This window comes from Uloborus diversus, chromosome 3 (genome assembly GCF_026930045.1).
Source record: "Uloborus diversus isolate 005 chromosome 3, Udiv.v.3.1, whole genome shotgun sequence".
NCBI classification, from domain to species: domain Eukaryota; kingdom Metazoa; phylum Arthropoda; class Arachnida; order Araneae; family Uloboridae; genus Uloborus; species Uloborus diversus.
The window spans coordinates 208,589,269-208,616,331 of NC_072733.1; the positions used below are offsets into that span (position 1 = coordinate 208,589,269).

General features: G+C 32.9%; 1 protein-coding gene across 1 annotated transcript; it reads left to right on the forward strand.

Annotated features, from left to right (window-relative positions):
- The first annotated feature begins 245 nt into the window (after positions 1-245).
- LOC129218612 (lys-63-specific deubiquitinase BRCC36-like) lies at positions 246-27,063 on the forward strand. The gene is made up of 7 exons (XM_054852932.1): positions 246-361; positions 5,269-5,388; positions 7,629-7,716; positions 13,009-13,097; positions 16,394-16,455; positions 22,282-22,454; positions 26,486-27,063. The coding sequence occupies exons 1-7, from the start codon at positions 257-259 to the stop codon at positions 26,947-26,949; spliced, it is 1,101 nt and encodes a 366-aa protein (XP_054708907.1). The 5' UTR covers positions 246-256; the 3' UTR covers positions 26,950-27,063.

Sequence of the window (27,063 nt, forward strand, 5' to 3'; positions counted from 1 at the left end):
GTTGATTTATCATGAGTATATATTTTATTTGTAAGCCAGATGGAACTGCTCTTGCATGTTTTGCCAATCACCCAGAGCCACGCCTTTTTAATCACATAACCTGCCCTCGCTCTATAACCCTCCCATTTCCTCTATTGGCTCCTATAAAATACAGATTTGGCTTCTTTTGGCGCAGTACTACCATGCGCATGCGCCAAGAAGTGGAAGAGTTGTGCAACGTTTTACATGTCATGTTTATAGTGAGAGTGACAATATTATGGCCTTAGAGAAGGTGTTGATGCCGTCTGATGTTTATTTTGTTTGTGTGAATCATGCATTATCAACTGAAGGCGAAGAAATTGTCGGACTCTTTGTTGGAGAGGTAATATTCAAATTATAAACATTATTTCTTGAACGAATACATAATATGAATGCATGGAGAAAATATGAATGTATGGAAACACTACTCTTCCCTTCTCACTTGTGACAACTATGACAATAATATGTTTGGCATAAATGTGGTCGGTTTTTCCCAAACTAAAGGCATAAACCATCATTTCTAATATTTCCGACGGACAAAAATATCTTATAAATATCATACAGATTCATACACACACATTTCTTAAAGCAGAGGTAGCAGAACAATCTCCTTTGCCCCTGAAACGGCGGAGATGGTGGAAGATGACTAACCAGGGCCAGATTTAGAGGATGGCAGGCTGGGCTACTGCCCCGGAGCCTCCACAACAAACGGCCCCCACAATTAAATTTTTACGAAATATCCTAACTTTCATGGGTCTAAAATATCGAATATATACATATATATATCAAAATATTCAGATATACATCAAAGTATCGGATATTTTCGAAAATATAACGACCCTGATTAGGGGCATCCACTCCCTCGTTGCCCCGCGGCCTCCACACTTCCAAATCCGGCCCTGTGACTAACATGAAGAAGATTTTGTCAGAGGAACCCGGGGCTAGGGAACCAGGGGTACCATGAAATTATATTATACCTAATGCATATACACAGCTGTAGCCAAAAGGTTTTTTCTTTCCAATGGGGGCTAACTTAGACTCGCTCTTTTTACTGACCCAAACCAATTCCCAGGGCCGATCCTAGGGTGTAAGTCGCCGGGGTGCAAGGACCTAATGTGCCCCCCCTCAAGAGTAATTTGCATATTTTGACTGATATTTTACGTCCATTTAAATCTTTCTTCAAATTTCTATATCAAGCTCTAATTTAAAAAAGAACAGAAGAATGATGAATTTATAAAAAGGAAGAAAAGTTTTATAGTAAGAAACTCCTTAGGTACAATTTATATCTTTGAAGAAAGTAATAGAAATTTACTAGTCGTAGAATAGCATTTTATAGTCTGTCTTCGGTGACATCAGTGGAAGGATGGAGGAGGGGGGATTGCTCCCAGAAAATTATCGAAATTGGCGTATGAAAACTAGTTTTAGTTAATCTTTGGTTGTGTTTGGTTGCAAGGACAAAAGAGTCAGGTGTATTCAAGGTGCATGAAGAAATTTTCGAAATAAACGTCAAATATCGCAATTTTAGGAACTTTTTCGAGATTTCTGGGAAAAGTAATGCTGGAGTTCTTTCCTAAAATTCTTTCAAAATTGAAATCAATTCAAAGCTATTTTTGGTAACCGTCTCTTCCTGAGAATTTTCCGAAACTGAAGTTTTAAACATGCAATTTTGGGCTATCTGTGTTGACGTTGCTCAAAGGATGGAGATTCAATCTTCTCCCCTTAAAAGTTTTTGAAATTGAAATTTAAAGCGCAAATTTAGGCAATCTTTGGTGATGGTATAGAGGATCTGGCGGCTTTTCTCCGGTAATTTCTTGGCACTATTGTTTTGAAAACCCATTTTTAGCTACATTTGAAAACGATAGGGGAAACGTGAAAATATTCCAAACTGGGTTCAGTGTGCCCTCACAAACTGTCTTTTGAAACTGAAGTCAATTTCAGGCTAGTTTAAGCAGGAAGGGTTCTGTGGCTCCACGGAACCGTCTAAAAAGGAAATTTTGAGGTATAGTGATAGCATTTGAGAAAAGGGGGATCCCGGGTCCTCCCCCAAAAGTTCTTGAAATTGATGTTTGAAAACCGCAATTTTAGTTTGTTTTTCAATACGTTAAGTGAGAGGGGTGTTCCCGATTTTTTTCAGAAAGTAAGGGCTCGACTTATACGCGAGCTTTCAATTTTCTCTCGATTTTCGGCCTATAAATAGGGGGATTGACCTATATGTGAGATCGACTAATACGCAAGTGTATACGGTAGGCAATAAAATCAAAACAATGGAATAAAATTAGTAGAACATGTTTAAAGTAACAACATATAAAACTATCAACTGTCAAAGAAATTTTTAATGTTACTGAAACAGTTTAAAACATGAAAAGAGAAAAACCGATCTCACCAAATCTTTATCAACAAATTACAGCTTAATTAGTATCATAAAAGTTCTTTATCTCTTGAAACTCTGAAAAAGGTTAAAAATTTGATTAATACATAAAAACACATTAATATTGAACAGGTTGTTTTAAAACGCCCAAATCTAGGCGTTCTAGGCAAGCTCAGTTTATGAAGAGTTGTTTGAATAGTCTTCAATTCAAAAACCATGAGTTTATCATTTAATTCCAATGGAAACACATGTTTTAGGGGTCTCGGAAGCTTGCCCGTAGAAGTTTTCAGTCTCCCAATGTGTACTTTGTTATCCTTTCCTGGAAAAGTATCAATGAAACGAACCATTGGCCAGTTGATTCTCTCCTTTTGATCACTTCTTATTAGAACTAAATCATTCTTCTGCACAGATTTTGGCAGATGCTTCTAGGTGATTGTTGTATCAATAGAGAAAAATATTCATCGTGAAATCTTCTTAAAAAAACTGTTGTCTCATATGTTGTAGAAACTGATATCTTCTATTCGGATTAACTATATCAAGATGGTCCAGGTTTGGAACTCCAACTTGAGATATGTCTTGCAAAAACATTACCGGTGTGAGAGGAACAAGGTCATTCGAATCTTCAGAGACAAAAGTTTGCATTGCAAGTCTTGCATTGATCACGGACTCGACATCACACAAAATTTTCAACGTTTCTTCAGAGGATATGTGATTCTTTCCTAAAACATTTCTCAGCAATTTTTTGACCATTTGTTCTAATCTCTTCCACCATCCACCCCACCAACAAACAGTTGAGAGATTGAATTTCCACTAAATTCTCAAAGCTGAAAAATCACATTCAATCAGTCCCCAATCTGCGGATTTCAAGAAATTATCCACAAGAACAATGTTCCATTATCTATATATATAGCTTTTGGTCGTCCGCTTCTAGCAATGAATCGTCAGAGACCAAGTAGGAATACGTCTCTTAGCATAGTATCGATAAGCTCAAGATAAACCGCACGATAAAGGGCGCAGGTAAACAGCTTAATCCATACTTTCTTCCCTTTCTTTAAGTAAAGGGAGCCTGCTACATCAATTCCAGTTACTTCAAAGAAAGCGTCCCTTATTTGATCCTCTGGAAAGGGAGATAGTACAATATCCGGATGTTGTACTTTGTACCATTTGCATCGAATACACTTGTTTAACACTCGATGCACTGTTTTCATACCTCCCAAAATCCATTATTTCTGTCAAATATTACAGAGCACAAATTGTACACCAGCATGAGGAAAGCTTTGGTGATAATCGATAATTAAATATTCCACTAACTTGTGACCAAAAGGCAACAAGATAGGGCATCGAAAATTTTCATCATCCTCTCTTCTAGTTATTTTGGTTTTTAGCCTTATCAAGCCGTCTTGGTCAACAAAAATGCAGAGGTCTTAAAGTTTAACACTTATAACAAATGTTTCCTCTTGAACAATTTTCCACAATCACTTTTCTACCATATTGATTTCATTAACTGTCATTTCCCCTGTCAATTTAGTTTTTAGTGTTTTGCAAATGATAACAAATCTAATTATCCAGGTTATCGTTCTAATGATTAGAAAATACTTGGAGAAATATTTTAAATACCATTGTTCTTCTGAAGTGTTGGTAACCTCCTGAATAATATGCTTCCTTCTCTCATGCAATATTTCTTCCACATTTAGCTCTAGATCCGTGTCCGGCCAGTCATCAATGTCTTTTTTCAGCCAATCTGGACCTGAACAACTGTCGGATTTAATAAGCAATTTAATAGAGCACCTTCTTTAGGGCAAATTGGCTGCGTCCAAAAAAACGAGGAAATAGTCTAAATGTACCCTCAGGAACTAGTTGTCTAATTTCTTTAACTCTATTTTCAACTAAAACTCTCCACGACTTATTTTTCTTGATCCATGTCAAAGCTTAATGTTATTCCTGGGATTAGATGTCTTACTGTTGCTCCGAGGCGATAATATTCAGGGTATTCCCATTTTACCTGCAAGACCTCTATGTTCATAACCGTTAGTCCTAGATGTATACTTCCAATTGCAAAAATGTTCAAAATCAAATGCAGAGTTGAGATATTTAAAGTTTGAAGTGAAAAAAAAAATACAAAATTTAACTTTTTATATGGACCCCAGGTCCCCTAACATATTTAGGAAATTAATCTCCATTGGAAAAAAATTCCAATGCAGAAAGTTTGACATTAGTATGACCAATATTCACTGAGATATGAAATGCAGCATTTTGTGACTTACATCACTTTACATTTGCTGTCAATAACAACTTTTGGGAGGAAATATAGTGGTTGACAAAAGTATAAAAATATATTTGTGGCATAGAGTTTTTTTTCAAATTGTACATGCTTTTGTTGTGTGTTTTGGCGTATCATGGCATAAAATTTTCATTCATTTTTGATTATCAATGAAAAATAAAATACTTTTGTTTTTCTAAACCTGTTATTCTTCTGAAAGGACGATAAGCTTCCATCTCATCTTTTAGATGGCCCCTTAAATCTTTGAACTTGAATATCTCCTTGTGTTTCGGTCGTACAAATGTGAAGTTTTTGTATTAATAATATTTTTCAATGGAGATCATTTCCCTAAATATAAGTTAGAGGACCTAGGACTCGTATATAAAATTAAATTTTGTATTTTTTTTTTCACTTCAAACTTTCAATACACACCCAACTGCAAAAGTCATGCCCAACACTTGAGTTAACATTAATTGAAAGAGCTTACCTAACCATTTGTATCAATATAAATGTCCTAAACACTTGCTAGTATTTTAAAATTAATGTTTATTTCTTTATTTATTTTGTGTGTGTTGCATAAGTACAAAAGCATAATTTCGTTTTCTCTCCTTTTTTTTCCTAGATAAACTCGGAGAAAGTGGCTCATATTTCGGCCGTTTTGATTCTTCGTCGTTCAGATAAAAGGAAGGATCGTGTTGAAATTTCACCAGAACAGCTGTCAAATGCATCCACGGAGGCTGAAGTACTTTCTACTTTTTATCTGTTGTAGTACCATTCTTTCTTATTTTGTATGAATGAAATTAATAAAATATGCAAAGTGTAAATGATTTAAATCAGTGATTTTAATCATAATTTATGTCAGTGATTCTAATCAGAATTTAAATGAAATGATTTTTTTAGCAAAATCATTGATTTAGAGCTATAATCATTTTAAACCTAAACCCTAGAAATCAAGGCTTTCAACTCACTTGCCTGTCCATAAAATCATAGGTGATTTAAAAAAAAAAAGTCCATGCTTAAGTGTTTCTTTAAAAAATGCCGAGATTTTTGCTAGTCTGTTATTCATCATCATCAATATCCGTGGTGTGACAGCTTTGGTTGGGCTAAGGCCTTCTGCACCAGTTGTCTTCAGCCATTCCTATTCGCATCTATTCTCTCCCAATTGTTCAAACTAAGCATAGGCGGCTCGTACAGGGATGAAGGGGGGGGGGGGGGGGCAATTGGCCTTCCATTTCTTTAAAAATTAATGATTGATTGAAAGTGGTTCTTTATGGGTAGAGAGATTTAGTTTATGAAAATAAAACTTAAAGTTTTCAAATAGACTTTTTTCTCGGTTTATTTCTAAAGATTATAGCTTTGAATTTGAAGGAGAATATGTACAGGGGAGGATGAACATTCATCCCAGTTTTTGAAGTAATGTTCCACATTTTTTTTTATTATTATTATTTTGAGGTCATTTAAGGTGCCACTCATTAATTACGTAAGGATCCCGAAGGGGAGGGGAGGAGTCAAACCCATTCTTACATAATATTTTATAGTACAGTAGATATTTTATGTTACAGGTTTGGCATACAAGAATATCCTGGTTTTAAAATTTTATATTTCATGAACTATTACACTTACCACTATAAATGATACATAAAAATAAAGATGAATTGTCCAAGTTTTGTTTAACGTACGTAACTACTTAAACGTGAAGGTTCCGCACTAGCGCAGTCAGAAATTCCTCCTGGAGGGGTATTTTTCGGTCACAACAGGTCCTTATACATGTATTAAATACTGTATTAGGATTGGCAACACTGTTAAAACTAAGACCACTGGGAAGTGTTTTTTCAGTAATATTGTGTTTATTGTTTTTAAGTAATATTGTGTACTGCATTTTCCTGCAACTTTTTATTAGTACACATTGTTCGTGTAATTCTTCTATAAAATATTCCATTGTTTTTTAAATATCTTTGAATTTCAAATTTTCATAGTAGCTATTCTGATTAATAATTAGATTCATACAAAACCTAAACCATCTTCAGCCTGCAGTCTCAAAATATGCGAATTTAGTGTTTCTAAAAGCTTCTTTTATACTTGTTTAGTAGGTATTCTGTGAGGATATTAGTGTTAGAAATTTTTCTAAAACACATCCTAGAAACTGTGCCTAAACGTGTGCCACAAAATGTTTAGTGTAAGTGTTTAAGTGTTCAGAAATGTGTCTTTAACTCTATCCTATAAGTGTGCTAAAAAGAGGGCTGAATTAAATATATGTTTCGAACTGTGTTTTCTAGAAGTATTTTGGAAACTGATCCAAAGAGTGTTCTGAAAAATGGGACAATTGTCCATGTTCAAAAAATGTTCTCACAATGGTTCTAATAAATATTCCAAAATAATATAAACTCCTAAAGCATGGCTTTATGTATCAGAGGAAAGAGCCAAAATAGTGAAAAAACAAAAACACTTCAAATTGACCCTTTCGTTACCGTCAGAAAAAGTTGTGCAGATTTCAAAAGGGACCCCATAACTGAAATAGCTTAAGGCCCCGTTAAGTCTAAATCCGAAATCTGGCCCTGCGCATTTCCATATGAAACTAACTGGTGTGTATAATGAAGTTCTAAATAAATTATCCAATTGCAGTATTAGAATCGAACATTTTATTGCTAATCTCCTGTCACTATGTCTTAATATCAGGGGTGCCCACCTAGGAGGGGTCATATCGCAGACTGCACCATTGAAATTTTAAGGGGTGTTTTTCTCTTCTTTGGGGGGGGGGACTCTTGCTCTGAAGGGTCTTCATGATGTTTAGGGGGTGGGCACCCCTGTTTTTATAGGGTGATTTTGATAAAGAGTCTGAATGAGTACTGTAAGTAGGACTTAAATATAAGTTCAAGATAAATTAAGTTTCTTTACTGAGTCCTATTCAATCTATTGTGTTCTTTATTAGTGATAGTTCGAGTTTATGATACCTCTCATTCAACAATAATATTATTATTTCAGAGGCTAGCACATATTTTAAAACGGCAAGTGAGAATTGTTGGCTGGTATCATTCTCATCCAAAACTCACAGTTTGGCCCTCTTTAATTGGTAAGTATTTTACAAAACTATTTTTAATGTTCTGAAACATTTTTTCTGCATTTGTGTTGCATAAAATAATTGACTGCCAGAGACTTTGCTGCCGGTGTCACTTCAACACTAGTTGAGAGTGAAAGAGATTTTTAATTTAAAATGTGTTTAGGTTGTTTGTTATTTAATCTTTTCTGTGTTGCAGATATATGTAGAGAAAAAATTCACTCTTAGCATTTTTTGCTTTTTCATAGTGGTTAATAGACAAGTTTTTGGCATACTTGCCAACTTTAACGGATTTTATGTAACATTTAAGCATTTTTGTAGTTTTTTGGCTTTCACACGCAAGTTTCAACTTTTGATGTGTTTCGGAAGCCGGTTGCATCTGCTTCTATAATTCTGTTTAAGTTTGCTGTGTGATTCTACCAAATGGTCATCAATATTTTTGTGCTTGCCATTATTTTTAACTTTTCTTATCTCTCATATTTCAAAGCACGATCGCCATTTTGCCACGCCCTCTTGGGAATTTCTATCTACTTGCATATGAGTTGAATAAAGCTAGATTTTTTTTTTCTGAAAGGTGATTAAAGACTTCTCAGCTAGCCATGTAGTATTCAAACTAGAGAATTTAAATGATGAGAAATATGCAAAAGATAGAAAACATTGCCTCTACCGTATTTTAATGAGTATAATCCGCGGACGGCCTATAATGTGCAGGTTTTAAAATCGGCCTGAAGAAAAAAAAGCTTTGTATAATCAGTGGATAATACAATGTAAAAAACATTAAGATTAAATTTACCATACCATTTGAGCAACTAAACTAAAAACGTGAAAAGGTAATTACTTTGAAGGCATAATCAAAATTAATCTGAAATATATTCTAAAATATAATGATTTCTTCTTGAAATCATGATTATATTGCGCTAATTACTTGAAAAACAGAGTCAAGACAAAGGAGCAAACGGTCTAATCTTGTGCAAATGGCTTCGTACTTCACTGTATTCTTGTTTATTTTACATGACCTGAATCGCATAGGAGAACAGTCAAGCAACGTAAAATAACCGACATACAGGCAGACAGCGAGAAGGAACATGCAAGCTTTGTAAAGTAAACAACATTCAGTCGGTGTATGATCTCTATCGGTGAATCCTACTGTAAATATTGAGGTCAAATGCGTTGGTGTTAGGAAAAGAAACAAGCTGACGTGTGCTTCACATAACTTCCTTTTACTCCAATTTAATGTCATTTTCCAATTATTGATAGTTTTAATGTGATTCAATAGTTTATTCTCTAAATATCACCAACAGTGATCAAATTGAAACCAGATTTTTTTTTTTAAAAAATTTTAAATCGCCAAATTTGTCACCAAGTTGGCGACAAAACTTGGCGAACAAAAGACTGGCGATATTTCGCCAAGTGTCCGCCAAATTGTAACACCACTTGAGTTTACATCGAAATTAACAATGATTTCCTCCCAAAAAGGGGCAAAAGACCCCTTAGAAACACCTGAATGCAACCAAAAGGGGAGGTGCACAACTAGACCCCACTAGGAGTCAATGTACCAAATTTCAACTTTCTAGGACGTACCGTTCTTGAGTTATACAACATACATCCTCACATACGTACATACAGACGTCACGAGAAAACTCGTTGTAACTAACTCAGAAATCGTCAAAAATGGATATTTTGCGTGTCTATACGTTCTTAGGCACTTCTCCACGTGTAGTCGAATCAAAAAAAAAACTCAACATTCATTCGGGGTTGAGCAAAATGGAAATTAAAGTCGATTTTTGAGTGAAAATTTTTTGCGAATACAATACTTCCTTTTTTGTAAAAGGAAGTAAAAAAATCACTGATAATCTGTGGCAGCCAGGGCCGCATCGTCCCTATGTGCATGGTCGTGCCATGCACGACCTCTCCTGAGTCTAAAAGGCGCCGAGCTCAACCGATTAAAAATGCTCAAATGGGTGGAGAAAATATCCAACTCAAAAAGGCGCGGAGCTCAACCGATTAAAAATGCTCCAAATGGGGAGAGAAAATATCCAACTAAAAAAATACAATTGAACTTTCCTTCATGCCTAATGGGGGCAGTAAAATTATATTGCTCATTGAAACTAGCAATCTGTCTCGCTGAAGAAAGAATATTACCTTGTTGTGTCTTAGCATGCTACTCAAAAGTGCAACCTTTTACACTGAAAGCGTGTGATCCTAAGTAATGCATGTATCAGCATTTATCTTCCTAATGTGGGACCTTGAATGCCATTTCGGTATGTCTATAGTACACAATACGTTTGAGCATAGGAGTTGCAACCAGGGAGGGTGCAACACATTTCCTATTCCTCAGTTTGGTTCTTTCGGTTAATATGCTGTATTGCAATTTGTGCAATACCATATTTTCCTGCATATTATCCGCGGGCGGCCTATAATCCGCAGGTCCTAAAATCAGCCAGAAGAAAAAAAGCATCGTATAATCTGCGGATAATATGATGTAAAAAGATAAAGTTTGAATTTAACGTACTATTTGAGCAACTACACTAAAAACGTGAAAAAGTAATTACTTTGAAGGCATAATCAAAATTAATCTGAAATATAATCTAAAATATAATGATTTCTTGAAATCTTGATGATAGTACACTAATTACTTGAAAAACAAAGAGTCAAGACATAGGAGCAACCGGTCTAATCTTGTGCAAATGGCTACCTATTTCACTGTAATCTTGCTTATTTTACATGACCTGAATCGCCAAGAGGAACATTCAAGCAACGTAAAATAACCAACATACAGTCAGGCAGCGAGGAAGAACATGCATGCTTCATAAAATAAACAACATTCAGTTGGGGTATGGTTTCGATCTGTGAATCCTACTGTAAAAATATTGAGGTTCTGTGTTAAGGGGGGAAAAATCATAGATAATCCGCTGCTGCATATAATCCGCACCTCATAAACTTTGTCTTTTTTAGCAGATAATCCGCGGATTATATGCAGGAAAATATGGTATGTCTTTTTGTGATTTTTAACTATTCATGGTAATACGATTGCTTCATGTTATCATACTTAAAAAAATACGGTAAGCACATCTGCATATTATTTTCTTGTGCCTAGTAGTTTTATATTGTAGACAATAGTTTAACTTTTTAGTTTCAAAAAGTGACGACTTGACCATAATTTCTCGATCCTCTTCCCCACTCTTTTTTTTTCTTTAGCTATTTGTGTATTAAATTTGAAAAGACCAAAACTTTTAATATTTCTTAGGCTTCTGAATGTTTAAGCAAGTTAAACTGCTTTCTGAAAGATTACAGGTCTGAAAAAGTTTTCAATGATATGCTCACAAAAAGTAAAGAAATAGCATCTTCTTTAGATGTTGATGCAAATTTTAAAAGCCAACAAACACCTTGAAGAATAAAAACATAATTTGCTTATGAAAGTGACGATCAGCATATTCAGAATGAAAAAGCAAACTTTGAAGTAAATTGCTTCTTTGGCATGCTAGATGTTGCAATATCGTCGTCATTAAATGAAAGAGATCTCCTATTTTCTCATTCAGAAGTTTTTAAAATTTTGTAAAATATTTCCAACTTATAAATACTCATAACAAGAACAATTCACATTATGTCAAAAACTGGAACTAACATTAACTAATAAAAATGGATGCGACAAATAGTAAGGAAAAATGTAATAGCAATGAATTACATTTTTTGCTAACTTTTGGAGAAAATTTAGCATTGCCGACTCTGAGAAGCTACGTATATCATTGTCAACAATTAAACTCACTCCTTTTCCAACATTTATATAGCTTTACACATTTTATTAAGAGTTCCAGTCTCAGTAGCTACAGCATAGAGATCATTCTCAGAACTAAAAATGAGTAAAAATTGCCTAATATATAATATGGGTCAAGGGGAGACTGGCAAAATCTTGCAGTTATTTCTATCGAAAGTGATATTTTAAAAGACAAGACTTAGATTTATTTATAAATCAATTTGCTAAAAACACAATCCAAAAAGTTCAATTCTTGTAATTTGACGTTGAACTTATTTTAGTAAAAATAGCTTTATTTATTTGTTCATTTCGTGCGTATTGAATGCTTTGCTATTGATCGAATGTGATTGCGTGAGAAGATTTAATATAGCTTAATCTAATTACTTTGAATAACTACAGAAGATTTTAAAATACAGTTGCTCATTTGTATTCATCCATATCATAAGCTCTATTTTTCAGTTTGTAACATATTACGTATTAAATTAAGTTATTCCTAACTGTAAGTTGATAGTGTCAATTGGTTTATTTAGAATAAGATGTGTTCAGTATGTAATAAACATAGATATAAATTTTCTTTCAATGCTATTTTAAAAAAAAATAAAAACTTACCTTTCAGTAAATGTATTTAAGTGTGGGTTTTGACAAAGCAAAAAATGTTCACACATAGTTTTTTAATAAATTTAATTCCAAACGCATTTCTTCGCACGTTATATTTGTCGACAAAGTCTCAGTCCAGGTGTTAACTTTATTTTCCTCAATCACCACTGCATAAAAGCTCTCAAAAGATATTTGCACAACGGTGCCGATCAAGCTTGGTGCGGGCCTGGCAGCAGCGTATAATTATATGCTGGAAAATACGGTAACTTAAATTACTGGATTTTTTCATTATTTTTAAACTTTCTTAAAATTTTCTTGACCATGTCAGTTAATTTTTCTTTTAAATACATTAACTTACTAAACCTTTGCACTCATATTTTTATACCATTCTCAATTTTGTGTATGTATGAATAAATTTATGCGAATTTTTAACTGTATGTTCTCATACTTACTAAACCTTTGCACTCATATTTTTATACCATTCTCAATTTTGTGTATGTATGAATAAATTTATGCGAATTTTTAACTGTATGTTCTCATGCAGTGGTATGCACCAAGAAGTTTTTTTCAAAAGTTGGCAAGTATGGTTTTAACCACACTGTTGACTCAACCTGGAGACTGTTTTAGGACTTTTTAACTAGAGGAGCAGCATCGTGAGGCGGCCGGTCGATGGTGGTGCTGCAGAGGGCACTAGCGGGAAAATAAAATGATAAGACCTCAAAACTGTCAAGTGAGAACAATAAGCAATCATGATTGCTTAAAAAATAATAATAATAATAATTTTATCAAACTTAGCTGGTTTGACATTTTTTGTGTATGTTTTGACAAAACTAAATATATTCTCATTCATGTGTTATTGATTCATTATTCATGTGGATGAAATATCTGCAAACACAAACATTTTCAAATAAAGTTTATCATTTGCTCAGCTTTAGAATAAAATTTTTCTTGTTTAGATGTGAATACTCAAGACAGCTATCAATTGATGGATGATGGATTTATTGGAATCATTTTTTCAGTTTTTAATGAAGATCCGACAAGAAAGGTAAAACAGCACTTTTTATCATGAGACCTTTAAGTTTATTAGTTTCACATCTTTATGATTATTTTCCAATGGCTTCAACGCATCTTAGATCACCATGTGCATATGGTTTCTGAATTCTCTCTCTTTTATCCTTTTCAGAATAACCCAATATGAATCAAAATTTTAAAAAATATATGTGAATTACTTTAACTGGTATTAATAATGATTTTAGTTGTCTTAATTCATCAACAGTTATCACTAAAACACTGGAAATAAAAGTTATTTAGAACATTCTCAGTATTACTATCGTTTTAAATTAAATTTCAGTGATTATCGACCAGTGGCCCAATTTCATTATTTTGAACTTTCCCAGAATTACTGTAAGCAAAAAAACTCTTTATGTCCCTGTCAATGCTATTTGCTAGCCTTTGCTTCAATTCTCTTTCCTGAATCTGTTACCAAATACTTGAAATTATGCATTGCCTTACAATATTGGAGCCTATCTGCACATTGACCAGCTTCTTTAAACTGCTAACAAGTGGATTGCTTGCAATGTCGTGCTTCTTTAATCTTTGGGGAGAGCCACATGGGCCAAATTTTAGTATTGACACCTTTTCTCCGGAAAGGAACATAATCCCCGCTGTTTCCATAAACTCAATCCACTGCAGATCTACATTGCTACTGTCCCATTCTGACGAAGAAACCTCTTTCAAACTCTACCCTAAATGCAACAAAATCAGTATTTCTGAAATTGGGCAGAAACTGAAAATATTTGCCTGTATGTATCAAAATTAATCCAAAACGTATTACGGTTGTGGTCACTATTTGCAATATGATCCTCTGCATACAATTCCCATGTCACAGAAAACTAGATCCAAAATCACATCTAGCTGAAATCTCTGAGTTACAGCTCAATCTGAGAAATTGTCACCAATTACTTTCAAAAATTCCTCTTCTCTGCCAAAACTGCTATAAAAATTATTCTAATTATTGCCGGGCAATTTGAAATCCTCCATTATGAAGAATGATCCCTTACTGAACATGCCACTAATAATACAATACATTTGTTCGTCTGGTTTAAATTAGAGGGCCTATAAATATTTTCTAAGTATACTAAGTATACTAAGTCTAAGTACTGTAAGTGCTATTTTTTGCCCTTATTGCTTCACAACTCCTGAAAAACCATATAAATACTTTTAGGTTCATCATTTATGACCAATTCATTGCAAGTTGTAGTGTCCCTAACTTAAAATACAACTCCACCACTGTTTTTGCCTTCTCTGTTTTGTCTAAACAACTATACCCAGCAATACATAGTAAATCTGCATCATTTTCAGTAGCCTATGTCTCGGTAACTCCAATAACATCAAATTTCTCATTTGTAACTATGTTTTTCAATTCTTCCATCTTGTTCCTAATACTGTGAGCATTAGTCTGCTACCCAAATTGCTTTTATTTAACCCCCTGAGATTTCTTGAATTGCCATTGTTGAAATGACTACTCTTATTAGGCACACTATTTCGAATTCTAATCATAATTCCAATCATAACTAGCATTCTTTTGATACATGATCCTTGAGTCATCATTGAGTTCAAACTTAGTCTTGAATTTGAAGCCTCTAAAATCAAACCACTAACCATTTTGACTCCAGTAGAGTTCCCATGCAGGCCATCTCTAGCAATCCAATTTGCTTATAAAAGCTCCACACATTAACAAACCTGATCCTGCACTTTTCACAAATTTCCTTAAATCCAGGTTCATACACTTAACCAACTCTTATGCATTTAACCAACTCCTATGCACTTCAGACCTGGGAAGCAAGCCAATCATTTGGACATTGGTTAAAAAGTTGATAGCTTTGTCCAACAGGGACTTCTATTCCTTCAGAAGCTCCTTATTATTATTACTGTGATCTACATTATTGGTTCCTACCCACAAAATAACCATATCTTCCTTATTGAATACTCCCTTCTTTTCAGCAACCTTATCTTTCACCCAAGCCCCTGGCAAGCAACACCTAGCCACCTCATGTTTTACTCTCCGAACTGTATTGTCCATCTCACATACCATAGAATTCGTCCAAAATTACTCCCTTTGTTTCCCAGTCTGGCTAGGAAAAAGGAATTAAGATCAACGAACTCTGGCATGCTGCACTTAGACGGATTATCCCAAGAGATACTTTTAGCCAACCATAAACAGGGACGGACATCCAGCAGCCGATCCCCAACCAAAACGAAGAGAGCTCAAGTTTCAGCCAACCAGGAACAAGGGCGAATGTTCATCAGCCAATCCCGGCTCAAAACGAAGGGAGAGCCACTAGCTCTTCCCACATAAACATTGACAACACTTGGGAATTTGCATCAGTTGCTAGGAAGTTGCTTTTCTGGAAGCTTCGACCATGTAAACTCTGTAGATGCGGTCGAAACCTTTTGAGTAACAACACTCAGACCATGGCACAACAACCCAGAATTACATAAAATCATTGACACTGGACATGAAAGCCTTCATTCTTACAAATCATTAAAGTATTTTAATGAAAAATCCTAATATTTTTTCGAAATAATCTTGTCAAATTGCCGCCCCTCTTGCTGTTTTGCCCCTGATGAGAGCCACTCCTACCAAACCCTAGGTATACCACTGCCTACAGCTAAGGTTGATGGATGCAAATCATCTTCACCTTTGATGTTGCTGTCTTCATAGACAATTTCAGAAGCATCCACTTTGAATCTGGCATGTTTGAAGTAGTTATGAATATTTTTGTGTGTTACCATGTTCTAACTTTTCTCAATTTAAAAAAAATGCATCCAACACCACCACTTAAAAGTCATTTTTATTCATATAGATGAAATAAGGTCTTTAAAAAAAAAAAGAGTTCTTTAATGCATTATGAAGTTTCAAATAGTTTCGTGATCCATGGGATGCAGAATGTTTGTCAGATTAGAGGACATGAAGACAAGCTTTATTGCTTTCAAACTGTCAATAGTGCAATGTGTGGCACAGCTGTTGAGTATAAGCACAACTTTTTGATTTTTCTTTTGAAAGTAGCATTCCAAATGCTTGATTGTTTTCTCCCATATTTCCCAATTCATCCTATTCTTGCTTTGTTTACAATTTGTTAGCTCAACAGATCAAAAATATTGTATATTTATAAGGTAAGTTTTTTCTTGAGTGAAATTAAAATCAGTGAGGAGCATGTTCTGAAAACCCAAATTATTATGATAATAATTGAGACACCAAAAGATTTTTTGAAACAATATCAATTATGATTCAAAAATCTTATTGGTTTTTTTTATTAATATAATTATTTTCCCCCCTAGGGTGGCAGAATTCAAATGACCTGTTATCAGTCACAAACTGTCATAGAGGATGGCAATATAGAGTATGTAGAATTTTTCTTTGTTTCATGCTAAAAGGTTTTGCATTGCTGAAAAGTGTTGCTACAAACAAAATAGGATTTTTTTGGATGAGAATTTTCCACTTTTCTACAGATCTCCAATTTTTAATTAGAAGAGAAAACTTCTACTTTTTTGAAAAAAAAAAAAAGATCAGTTTTTTCAAACTTTGAAAACCTTCTTTTTAAAAGCATTTTGAATTTTCCATTCTGCAAAAAAAAAGCAAATACACACACACACGCATATATATATATATATATATATATATATATATATATATATATATATATATATATATATATATATATATATATATAGGCAATTCAATATGACTCACATTACGATTTGACTAAGTTTTACAAAAGTAAATGGAATGTATTTTAATGAGGTACCATACCCGATTTAAATAAAGTTCTTTAAGGTCATCTGGTACACAGTAAGAAGCTAGGGATATGAGTATTCTAAATTTTAGCACAAACGAAAGGTATTTAAACCAGAATTTGGCTCTGTGACTCATGTTACAAAAAAAAGAGCTCAAGTTTTGTGGATTACTATAAACTTAAAATGTCTCCTCTTTCAGAATTCAAATATCTGAAAAAAGTATTTCAAGAAACAAATGACATTTCTAAGTTATGATGTACCCAAAATTTCATTTATTCTACAGTTGTTGATTTTGTTAACCAATATTTTGAGTGTGACTCATGTTACTTTTAACACTTTAGTCTTCAATGTTTGAGTAATACTGATTTCAAAACACCTTTTTTTTTGTAAAATTTTGTTACAGTTTCACTTGATTTCAACGTAGATTAATGCTTAATTGCCTTTGTTAATAAGTCAATAAATTTTTTTAAATACATTTCGAATTAAAAATTAAAAAACGTTAAAGTAGGTTAAAGCTGATTAAAATCAATTTCAGGAAAAAAAAATTTAGTTATTCTGTAGGAAGAGCAGTGGTACAAGTATAAAATATCTTCTTGAATTAATAAAAAGTTGAGTTTCTAGCTTATGAATCAGCTTGGAGGATAAAATATGTTTTCTTTGTTTTCATGCCACTTCCAGTATTTTTCTGTTGTTTGCATTGTAGTGATTTCAAGTTCAATGTTGATCTTGATACAACTGGTAACTTTTGCAGGTTACAATACACTATTACATTCCAAATGGTGTCAGTCATCATATTTCATATTGTGTAGTGATTGTAATAATTGTTGGCTGTTAGAAGTATTCTCTTCAAAAAATTTACTTTTCTCAACTACGACTGGTGAAGGATGGATTTTAAACAGTTCAAATAGGAATAAATGGGGTGTCGAGTTCAAGTTTTTCCATCCTTCATCTTTTCTCCCTCAAACTAATCTGGTTAAGCCTGGATTTAATTGGGGTAAAGAATTTTCTTTGGGTGAGTTTTTCTGGGCACTGTAAGCTTCACAAATCCACATTGCATTTACTGCTGAATAATTTTCTCCTGACTACAGCTTTACAGCGAGGTGAGTTGAGCAAATTTTGCTTTGCTATGTTTTGTATGTGAGCAAATTTTGCTTTGCTATGTTATATTTTGCTTATTTTATTATCTTGAAAAACGAAATGGAATCTTACGTAAGAATAGGGAGGAGGGGTTTGAAAAATCTTACGTTCCCTTACATGGGAAAAAGTGAGTCAAACATTGCTGAAATCATTCTTATGTAATCAATGAATGGGCCCTTACCAAATACTAACTTGTAAACTTCAGTCAATACAGAGAACATATGAAAAAAGTTGGGACTTTTTTTCAAGATTTTTTTTAGCACCTGGTTCCCATGTTTTGCAGAATTGCCCATATATATATATATATATATATATATATATATATATATATATATATATATATCTGTGTGTGTGTGTATTTAAAATATACAGGCAAAATAACAGGTTTTTATACAATTTTACGAATAACAAAGAGACTAAAGGAAAAACAAAAGCAGCAATTAATAGAAAAAAGTTGAAAGATTGAATCCAGAGCTCATCAGCCGTGGAGGATTCAATAAATATGATCAACAGACCAAAAAAAATTAAACTACAAACTGAAAAGAGTATTTAAGCTCCAGTATATGCATTACAGAATAACATTGCGAAAAAGCACTACATGCTAAACTATATACAATAAACAAGAACTTAAACCTAAAACTAAAACAGGGTGGTAACACAACCTGTAAATCAGGGAATTATCAGGGTATTTTATAAATTTCTCAAAATATCAGGGGAAATTATTATTTTTAATCACCAAGCTGCCAAACCTTTTAAAATTTTCCTCCTTAAAATTTCTTTTAATTTGGACACAAAAGACTTTTTTTTCTGGACCAAACAAAACTTGCTCAACATTCTAAAATTATTTTTAAGAACTGCTACAAATCGAAAACGCGTTGAGGTCATACCTGACAAAGAATGATAAAAAATTTGCAAAAATCACCCCAAATCAGATATGTTCCTTTTCATTCTTTTTTTAATTTCCTCAAATGTTCTGACGATCATGTCTGTAATTATCAATACTATTTTAACAGGTTTGCCACGCCACAGGGATACCTGAAGAAACAGGAAAAACACAGGGAATTCAAAAATCAACAAAAAACAGGGAAAATCCAGGGAATTTGGAAATTTTCCTCAAAAACCTGGAAATTTTTTTTTTTTAATTTAAAGTTGCAAAAATCAATGTCCAAATATATAAACTACCAAAACATAAATAAATAAATAGTAATAATGGTATTCATAATATGAATGAAATTCGGAAATAAAGTAAAATAAAAAATAGTAATTTTGTTTCTTTTTTTTAAGTAAGTATTAAAATGTTCATCATAAAAATAATATTTTTATCGTTTTATTTAATAAGTATCTTGAATTTCATGATAATTTCATTTAAAGTGTATGAAATTAGACGTCAATATTCATTGTTCTGCTTAACTTTTACACTTTTAGATCTAAGTAATGAATGGTTAAGAGAAGGGTTTTTTTTCCTTGCATAAAAAATTGAATATATTCAATCACCATGCTATTATTTCAATTATTACGAAGTCTTATTTATTTCTTTTTATTTATTTATTAAAATATTTATTGTTTTGATGTTATTTCCTGTGGTGAAATTATCAAGATGTTTTCTTTTTCAAACATCAGTGTTCGCTTGTTTGTAATATGTCATTTTCATACAGGGAAAACACAGGAAATTTTTTTCCAAAATTGAGTGGCAACCCTGTTTAATCTTTTGTTTCATACAGCTGATGACCTCAATCTTTTTGCGTATCATCGCTTCAGAGCAACAGTGAGATATCTAATCCTCAGAAATAACACTAAGATATCTTACTGTTGCTCTGAGATGATGATATGTGTTTTTAATTGTTTGTTTGTTTATTTATTTATTTTTTCATATATGTTTATTATTTAAGCCTTGTAAAAGGCTTGTTATTAAAATTTGTTTATTTTCATTGAAACATTAATTCAGAAATATTTAATCAAAATTTTGTGATCATTTTGAGTGTGAGTTTTTAAATGTCACAAGTTAAAGGTTGAACCATACAAAATTTAGTTGAAAAAAGTTTAGTCTTAAAGTGTTTTCAATGTTAATCTTACTGTTTTTTCTCTTGTTTTCTGATTTGAAAATCTACTGATTTTCCTCTTATTTTTCGAAATAAAATCTTCTGTTTTTGTTTCTTGCAAAAACGGCAGTTATGCTATATATTGTGTTCTATCTTTTAGTTGTGTGTGATAGTCACATTTGTAACATCAGGGAATTTTTCGAAGCTAATTCAGGGAATTATCAGGGAACTTTTTTCTTGGATTTTGTTACCACCATGTAAAAACGGGGGTTTTGCCTCGACTAATTAGGAAAACGAAGTTCCATTAATTAACCTTTTCCAGGATAGTATCTGCCAATAACAAAAACTATCTTACCTGAAGATCCGTAAAACACAAGTCCTATCCAGTTGTCAACAATCCATAGTTCAATCCAATCAGAAAAACGTTCTGAAAGTTTTCTACCAAACCTTACTAAACTTTCAGAAAACTTGACAGCCTACAAGAGAAGTACAATACTAAAATTTAAAATTAAAATGTTGAAAATTTGAAAAATTATGAGCATTTAAAGCAATTAATTTTTCACTGTGCATGCACAAAAGATAGCAATTTATGACTTCCATAATCTAAAGCCCAACTAGTTTCCTCAACTTATGATAAAATTCCAGTTGAATAACTTTTCGGATAGGCGACAAATCACGATGAGTTGTTCACAAATACTCATTTTACCATGAATCACACTGAGTGATTGCAAGCAGCTAACTTGGGAATAACCCCTCATGATCCGTAGTTTATCCACAAATTATTGAAATTCGGCTCATTAGATCACTGATAATATTACTCTTGAAAAGCCTGGTAGGAGAACTTCCAATTACTCAATCTTCTGATAAATCGAAGCTTTTATCCGATCCCTTGCGACTTCGGGTTATCAAGAGCTGACCGTCAACTTGGTAGCATCACAACAGAGGGAAGGGGCACTTGAGTAAAAGTTATACATTCATATTTTCTTATGCCTCAATACATCCCTGCAATGAATATAAATAAAGACTTGAAATTTATATTTTGTGTATAAGTTTTGACAAAAAATTTGCTTTAATAATTGACTTAAAGCGATTTGTGAATATAAGAGTTGAAATAAGTAAGATACAACAAAGAGTGTAAGAAGTGTTGTTATCTATATACATTTATAGTTTACTTTCTTTCTCAAAATAAACTTTGATTGAATTTTTTTCATCTGTTCATTATTTATTTTTCAAATGTTTAAGCTATCTTTCTTTTACAAAACGTCATTTTTCTATCTATTTTATTGTTTTTTAAGTGCAGGGTTGCCAACTGCTCAGCAAAAATAGCGAAACTCTGCAGCTCCGCAAAGAAGTTATTTTGCTCTGCATTTCCCGTTTGTTCGTTATTCTGACCAGGCTTACCAAAGGTTTTAATAAAATAAAATTTATTTTTATTATATTTTGCTAGTTTATTAGACTTGTAAATATGAAAATTGAACCCTTATAATCAAAGCATGACATAGTGTTTAAAGTTATAGGGTTTAAATGGTTAAAGTGTTATTAATTTAAAAATAATTATTCTTATGCTAGTACTATAAATGATAATCAAACATCAAAAACAATTTTAGATAAGAGGTGTAATTTTTTTATTGATTTTTATACAACATACCGAGCTGCTCCGCCAAATTTTGAAATGCTCCTCAAAATCACCACAAATGCTCCGCAAGTTGTTTCTTCAAGGTTGGCAAACCTGCAAGTCCTTTTTTCTTACTTAGAAAAAAACTTGTTATCTGCATTTGGGGTCTGAAAGCTGATCTAACTTTATATACAGTAAAACCTGTCTATAACAATACTGTTGGGACCTAAAAAAATATTGTTATTGACAGGTTATCGTTATAGACAGTTCAAGTATTTATGCTGCCTTTTTGCTGGGAGCAAGAAACATATCGTTATAGACAGGTTTATTGTTATAGACAGTATTGTTATACACAGGTTTCACTGTATATACTAAAAGCAGCGTAATAAATTATAAAATTTTGTTTCTCATTTATTGACAAAAAAATAGAAAACGAAAACAGTTACTGCCCTTTACCTGCTAACGGCAGTATTATGCTCCTCTTTCGTTTGAATTGTGTAAATAAACTTATGTTTGCATCTAGCAAAAACGTACGTTGGCATGAAATCTGTTTTGTATCAGTAACTTTCTTTCTTTCATGTATATTATTACTATACTATTTACTTCTTACTTTTATTCAATATAAAAATTTAAAATTATAGGAAGAAGAGATTGGATATACCAGTTGACATTGTTCCAACAAAATTTATTAGTAATGTATCAATGAACACGCTGATACAACTGCCTCGTTTTTTATGCCAAGAAGAGCAACTAGCATATCAAGTTACTAATCAAACCAAACTTGACTATTTGACAAGATTGCACAATAGTTCAAGTATGTGATTTCTTTTCTTTTCCAGTATTTAATATAAGAGCTTATTCCTAAATGATGCAGGGGTGCTCACCTGGGAGGGGGGGGTCATGGTACACCATTGGAATTTTTAGGGGATGTTTTGAGGGGTATTTTTCTCCTTTTTGGGAGGAGGGAGCTTGCTCTATGGGGTCTACGCAAAATTTCAGGGGGTGCTCTCTTGCTCATAGGAGGGTGGGCACCCCTGAATGATATTATACTTTATTTTTCATATTGCCCCCCCCCCTCTCTCTTTCCTCCTTTGTCACAAAGTGTCACACTTGACCTTACTGCCTTCCCTTGTCACATGTCACACTATATCACATGAACACATTGCTATAAAAATTGCTTTTATTTTGACCAAAGTGATGTCACATTTCTTGATACCCCTACCTCCCTTTTGTCACAGACTCAAAATTTCATGAAACCCCTCCCTCTCAAAGCATGACATCATGTGTGAATGGTCCCTAAGTATTTGTCTTAATTGCTGCTTCCATATTTAAGCCTAAAAACATCTCTCATGTCAGTTTTGATATGGATCAGTAGTAAAGCTTTTTAAGCACATGTAAATATCCCTTCCCTCCGCAATAAAAAAAATGAAAAAGAATTGTGCCACCAATTAACCCTTCATGTACGGCTCTTGCGATTTGAGCGGGGAATCAGTGTCGTAACTGACTATGGATCATGTGAAGATTGCAACCGAAGAGTTTTTTCCCTTATTTCAATACTGAGCCCGCTATTCCTTCGTGTAAGTTAAAAAAAAACATCATTTGATGCAGTGAGAAGCAAAGGGATGTAAGTGGACTTTATAAATTTTTTGAGGAAAACATGTTTCAAGTTAAGATTCTAGCTAGGCTTTCATTAAAACTATTTTTTAAATCATGCTATGTATCAGCACCTACCAGAGCTACTAATATCATCTGTTGCCCCAAAACAGAAGTGAGATTCTCCTACTACTTTGCACTGGTTATCTCCATTTTTTTTTCAATTTTGGCACTTACATCTCTTTGCTTCTCACTGCCTCATTTCATGCTCATTTTTGCTGCCTAGATGGCATTGGAGGGTTCTGGAATTTCTGTTCTCTGGCTTGTTTTTTTTTTTTTTTCCCCTGTGTATTTGTAAGTTTGCCTTTCGTAGCATTGCTTTATGCTTCTCTTTTATGCAATAAGCATTTATAAACAGTATAGACTTGTAGCATATTATGTGGGAATAAAATAATGAAATGTAAAATGATTATTTTTTTCACATTTATGTGTACATTCTTAAAAAGTAAACTGATATTTTTCTCTCAATCTTTCTGTTTTATTACAAAATTTCTGTATTATTTTTTGAGATAATGTTGCATAAATTCTTTAACTTATAAAACCTGCCCACTGAGCTGGAACTGTATTATGTATTTTTTGCAAAGGTAAAATCTAATAAAATTCTTGTATTATTTTGAAAGAACTGATAAAGATGTAAATTGTAATATATGTATATTAAAAAAATACTAAAAAATCGACCCTTATTTCAGGGCTGGAAAGTATAAAAACTGAGCTGTATGCAGAGGGTTAAAATGTACATACATTATTTTGCTTGTGCTCGAAGCATATTCCATGAAGTAATAAGAAATCCTGCAATAAATGACATCAAACATCCAAATATGGCGCAACCAGAAGGGGAGGGGGCACAGGACCTATCCTTCCCTCTCCAGAATGCTGAGTTAAATGTTTTTCAAAAATATTCTTTACCATTGAAGAAAAGAAAAGAACGCGTCGTAAGACAACAAAGTGATTTTAATAAGAAAAAAATAATGTTGGAGATAAATCTTAGTTTCTTCTTTAAAAATATATTTGTGTTATGAACTTTCATTAGTTACAGCCTGTTGCCTGCTAAATTGCCCCCCCCCCCATCCTTTTTTTTTATTTTTTCTAATTTGTCTAAAAATAAGAAAGTCTTTAAATTCCTACTCCTCCGATGTCCACACACACATATCAAAAACATTTCGGGGGGTCTCAAATTTTTTGTTCAGTTCTTCAATGTTGCAAAATATCCAGAGAGAAGTCCTCGAATACCCAACACCATCACTTAAAATTGCTTTTGAAAATCACTTAAAATTGGGTTTTTGGAGCTACAATTTCGAAAATTTGCCAGCCCTGATGTTACCAAATATGGTCATACTATCGCATTTTTAAGACTTCTCTTTCAGAAAATATTCAGGCAAAGTACACCAAGCTGCATTCTTTTAATATCACCATCAAAGGGTTTGTAATCTACACTTGGGTCATTCTTCAAAAAGTAACTTTTCTGTCACACCCCCTTTACAGTAACAACTTTAAGGAACAACTCATTTAACAATGATTTTTGATTTCATCAAAAATATATCTATGTAAACTTTCCAACAATTTTTAAATAATAATTTTTATTTTAGTATATTTTTGGTTCACAACATGTGAATTCTTATCTCCGTGGCATGTCACACACCTGTGTGACTGTTTATGTTGCTTAATAACATGTTTAATTAAAAGTATGCACTTATTTATTCACTATTCCTTTCAAAAGTGTATCAAATACTAAATGTTTAAGTATATTTAATTTTTTAATATTGTGTTTTAGTTCGTTTTAGTAGGACAAGAAGTCATGTTACACAAATTCTCATCTCCGTTACCTAAACACAAAATGCCATTCCCCATTAACATGTGGCAGTAATGACATCAAATTTTATTTCCCATGATACAAGGGAGCACCCTTGTTTATTTTCAGCCATAGTTGAAGTTGTGAGATTATTGTCGAAAAACAAAAGGGTAGATTTTGCTTCAAAAACTTTGGTTATTCTGACTTCTCACCTCCGTGAACTTGAATTTCAGGGATGTAAATTAATGTAAAAAAAGAAGTGAACATGTTTTCATATACTTAACATGTGCAGATTGTAGCAACAAAGAAAAAAAAATTTCCCCGTAAAATGTATCTATTAGGCCTATATTAATGGAAAATTCCTCACCTCTGTGAATCTCACCTCCGCAACAGACCATATCAATGTCATTCTTTGCCTTTTTAAAGTATCTAGACATTTCTTTTCTTATGTATTTTAAAGACTCAAAACATTTATTCTGGAATTGCGAATAAAATATTTTGTCAAAGAAGATAACATAATTTACTGCATATTTAAAAAAAAAACTGAAACTTAAAACTTCTTTTTGCTATATTGTGTTTATTGAATTTTGCAAACTAATGTGTAAATACACTCATTGAAGCATTAGTTTTATCCATGGATGTCTTTTAAAATAAATTACTGAAACTTGTGTAATCCAACACCAATCGTTTTAAACAGTGTTTGATTCCAAGCTGCATTATTAGTCGGATTTCAGTATTAGTGTTCTTTAAAATGCCTAAGATGATAATTATATATGACAATCCTAATTTTTCAGAACATTTGGACAGGAAAATAAATTAAAAGTATGCTTTTGATTTTAACTTTTTAGTGTCCGGATTAAGTACATTTTAGAATGCTCAGGAAAGTGGGATCTGAAAGACATTTACTCGCACTCTGGCTATTTTATATAAAGTTGAATCTCTTTTTAATATTCCTTTTTTTTTCGCTTTGGTAGAAATTTATTTTTTGACAATGCTGCTTATGTTAAGAGCCTAGTAGCAACTACCTTAGTAGTGGCATGGAGACTTGATCCCAGTGTTGACTTTTTGTGATGCCACTGAGTTTTGCCATGACACTGTTTGGCTAAATATGTGTTCTCTCCCCTTTGTGTTGTGTTGGTTAGATACATATTTTAAGCAGATTGACATAAATATTTATAGTACTGTAAAATTTGCATGTAAGGTTCTAATATGTGAAATACTCTATCTTGTCATTTATTTTATTAAAAAAATTTTAAATACTTAATTTTGTATTTAAAAACTGACTATGGGTAGTTATTTCAGACTGTTTAGGCTCTATTGTTATCCTTATTAAAAAAAAATTATTACTCTCCATTATTTATTTCTTTAGTTTATCCTTATATTAGTAACATTTTTTATTTTAGTTTATTTAAGGTCTATGGGTCAGATAGCCGAAGTGATTTGTGCTCCTTTATTGAAAATGTTGGAAGAAAGGATAGCTAATAATGAAATGCGAAGAAAAAAACTCCAAGGGAAGAAAGAGGAACTGGCCATGGTTTTGGAACAGCTTTACATTGAAGCCCGAGCATATCCAGCATCTGATGAAAACTCTTTACCTACAAAGTCCTTCCAAGTTGCAACACCTTTTGAAAGGCTTGAACAAAAAAAGCAATTAACTGACGATCATTCCTATGCAACTGCATTGAAAGAAACAGACATTTCTAGTGTTTCCAAAGATTTGGATGATTCAATAATTGCTTCTCTTGGCTCTTTAAATGTCTGTGATTTTTCAAATGTTAATGTCCCTGTTCATCATGGTGAGGGTGATGATCCCTCTTCATCACTTACAGCAAAGAAGGATTTCAAAGAATGCAACGTTGAAAAATAACATTCAAAATTCCCTTCAAATAATTAAAGACATTTGTACTGAAGAATACATGTCAAAAAATTACTTTTGATGTAATTTTGCACTAAATATTAATAAAATGTTTTAAATAGTTAA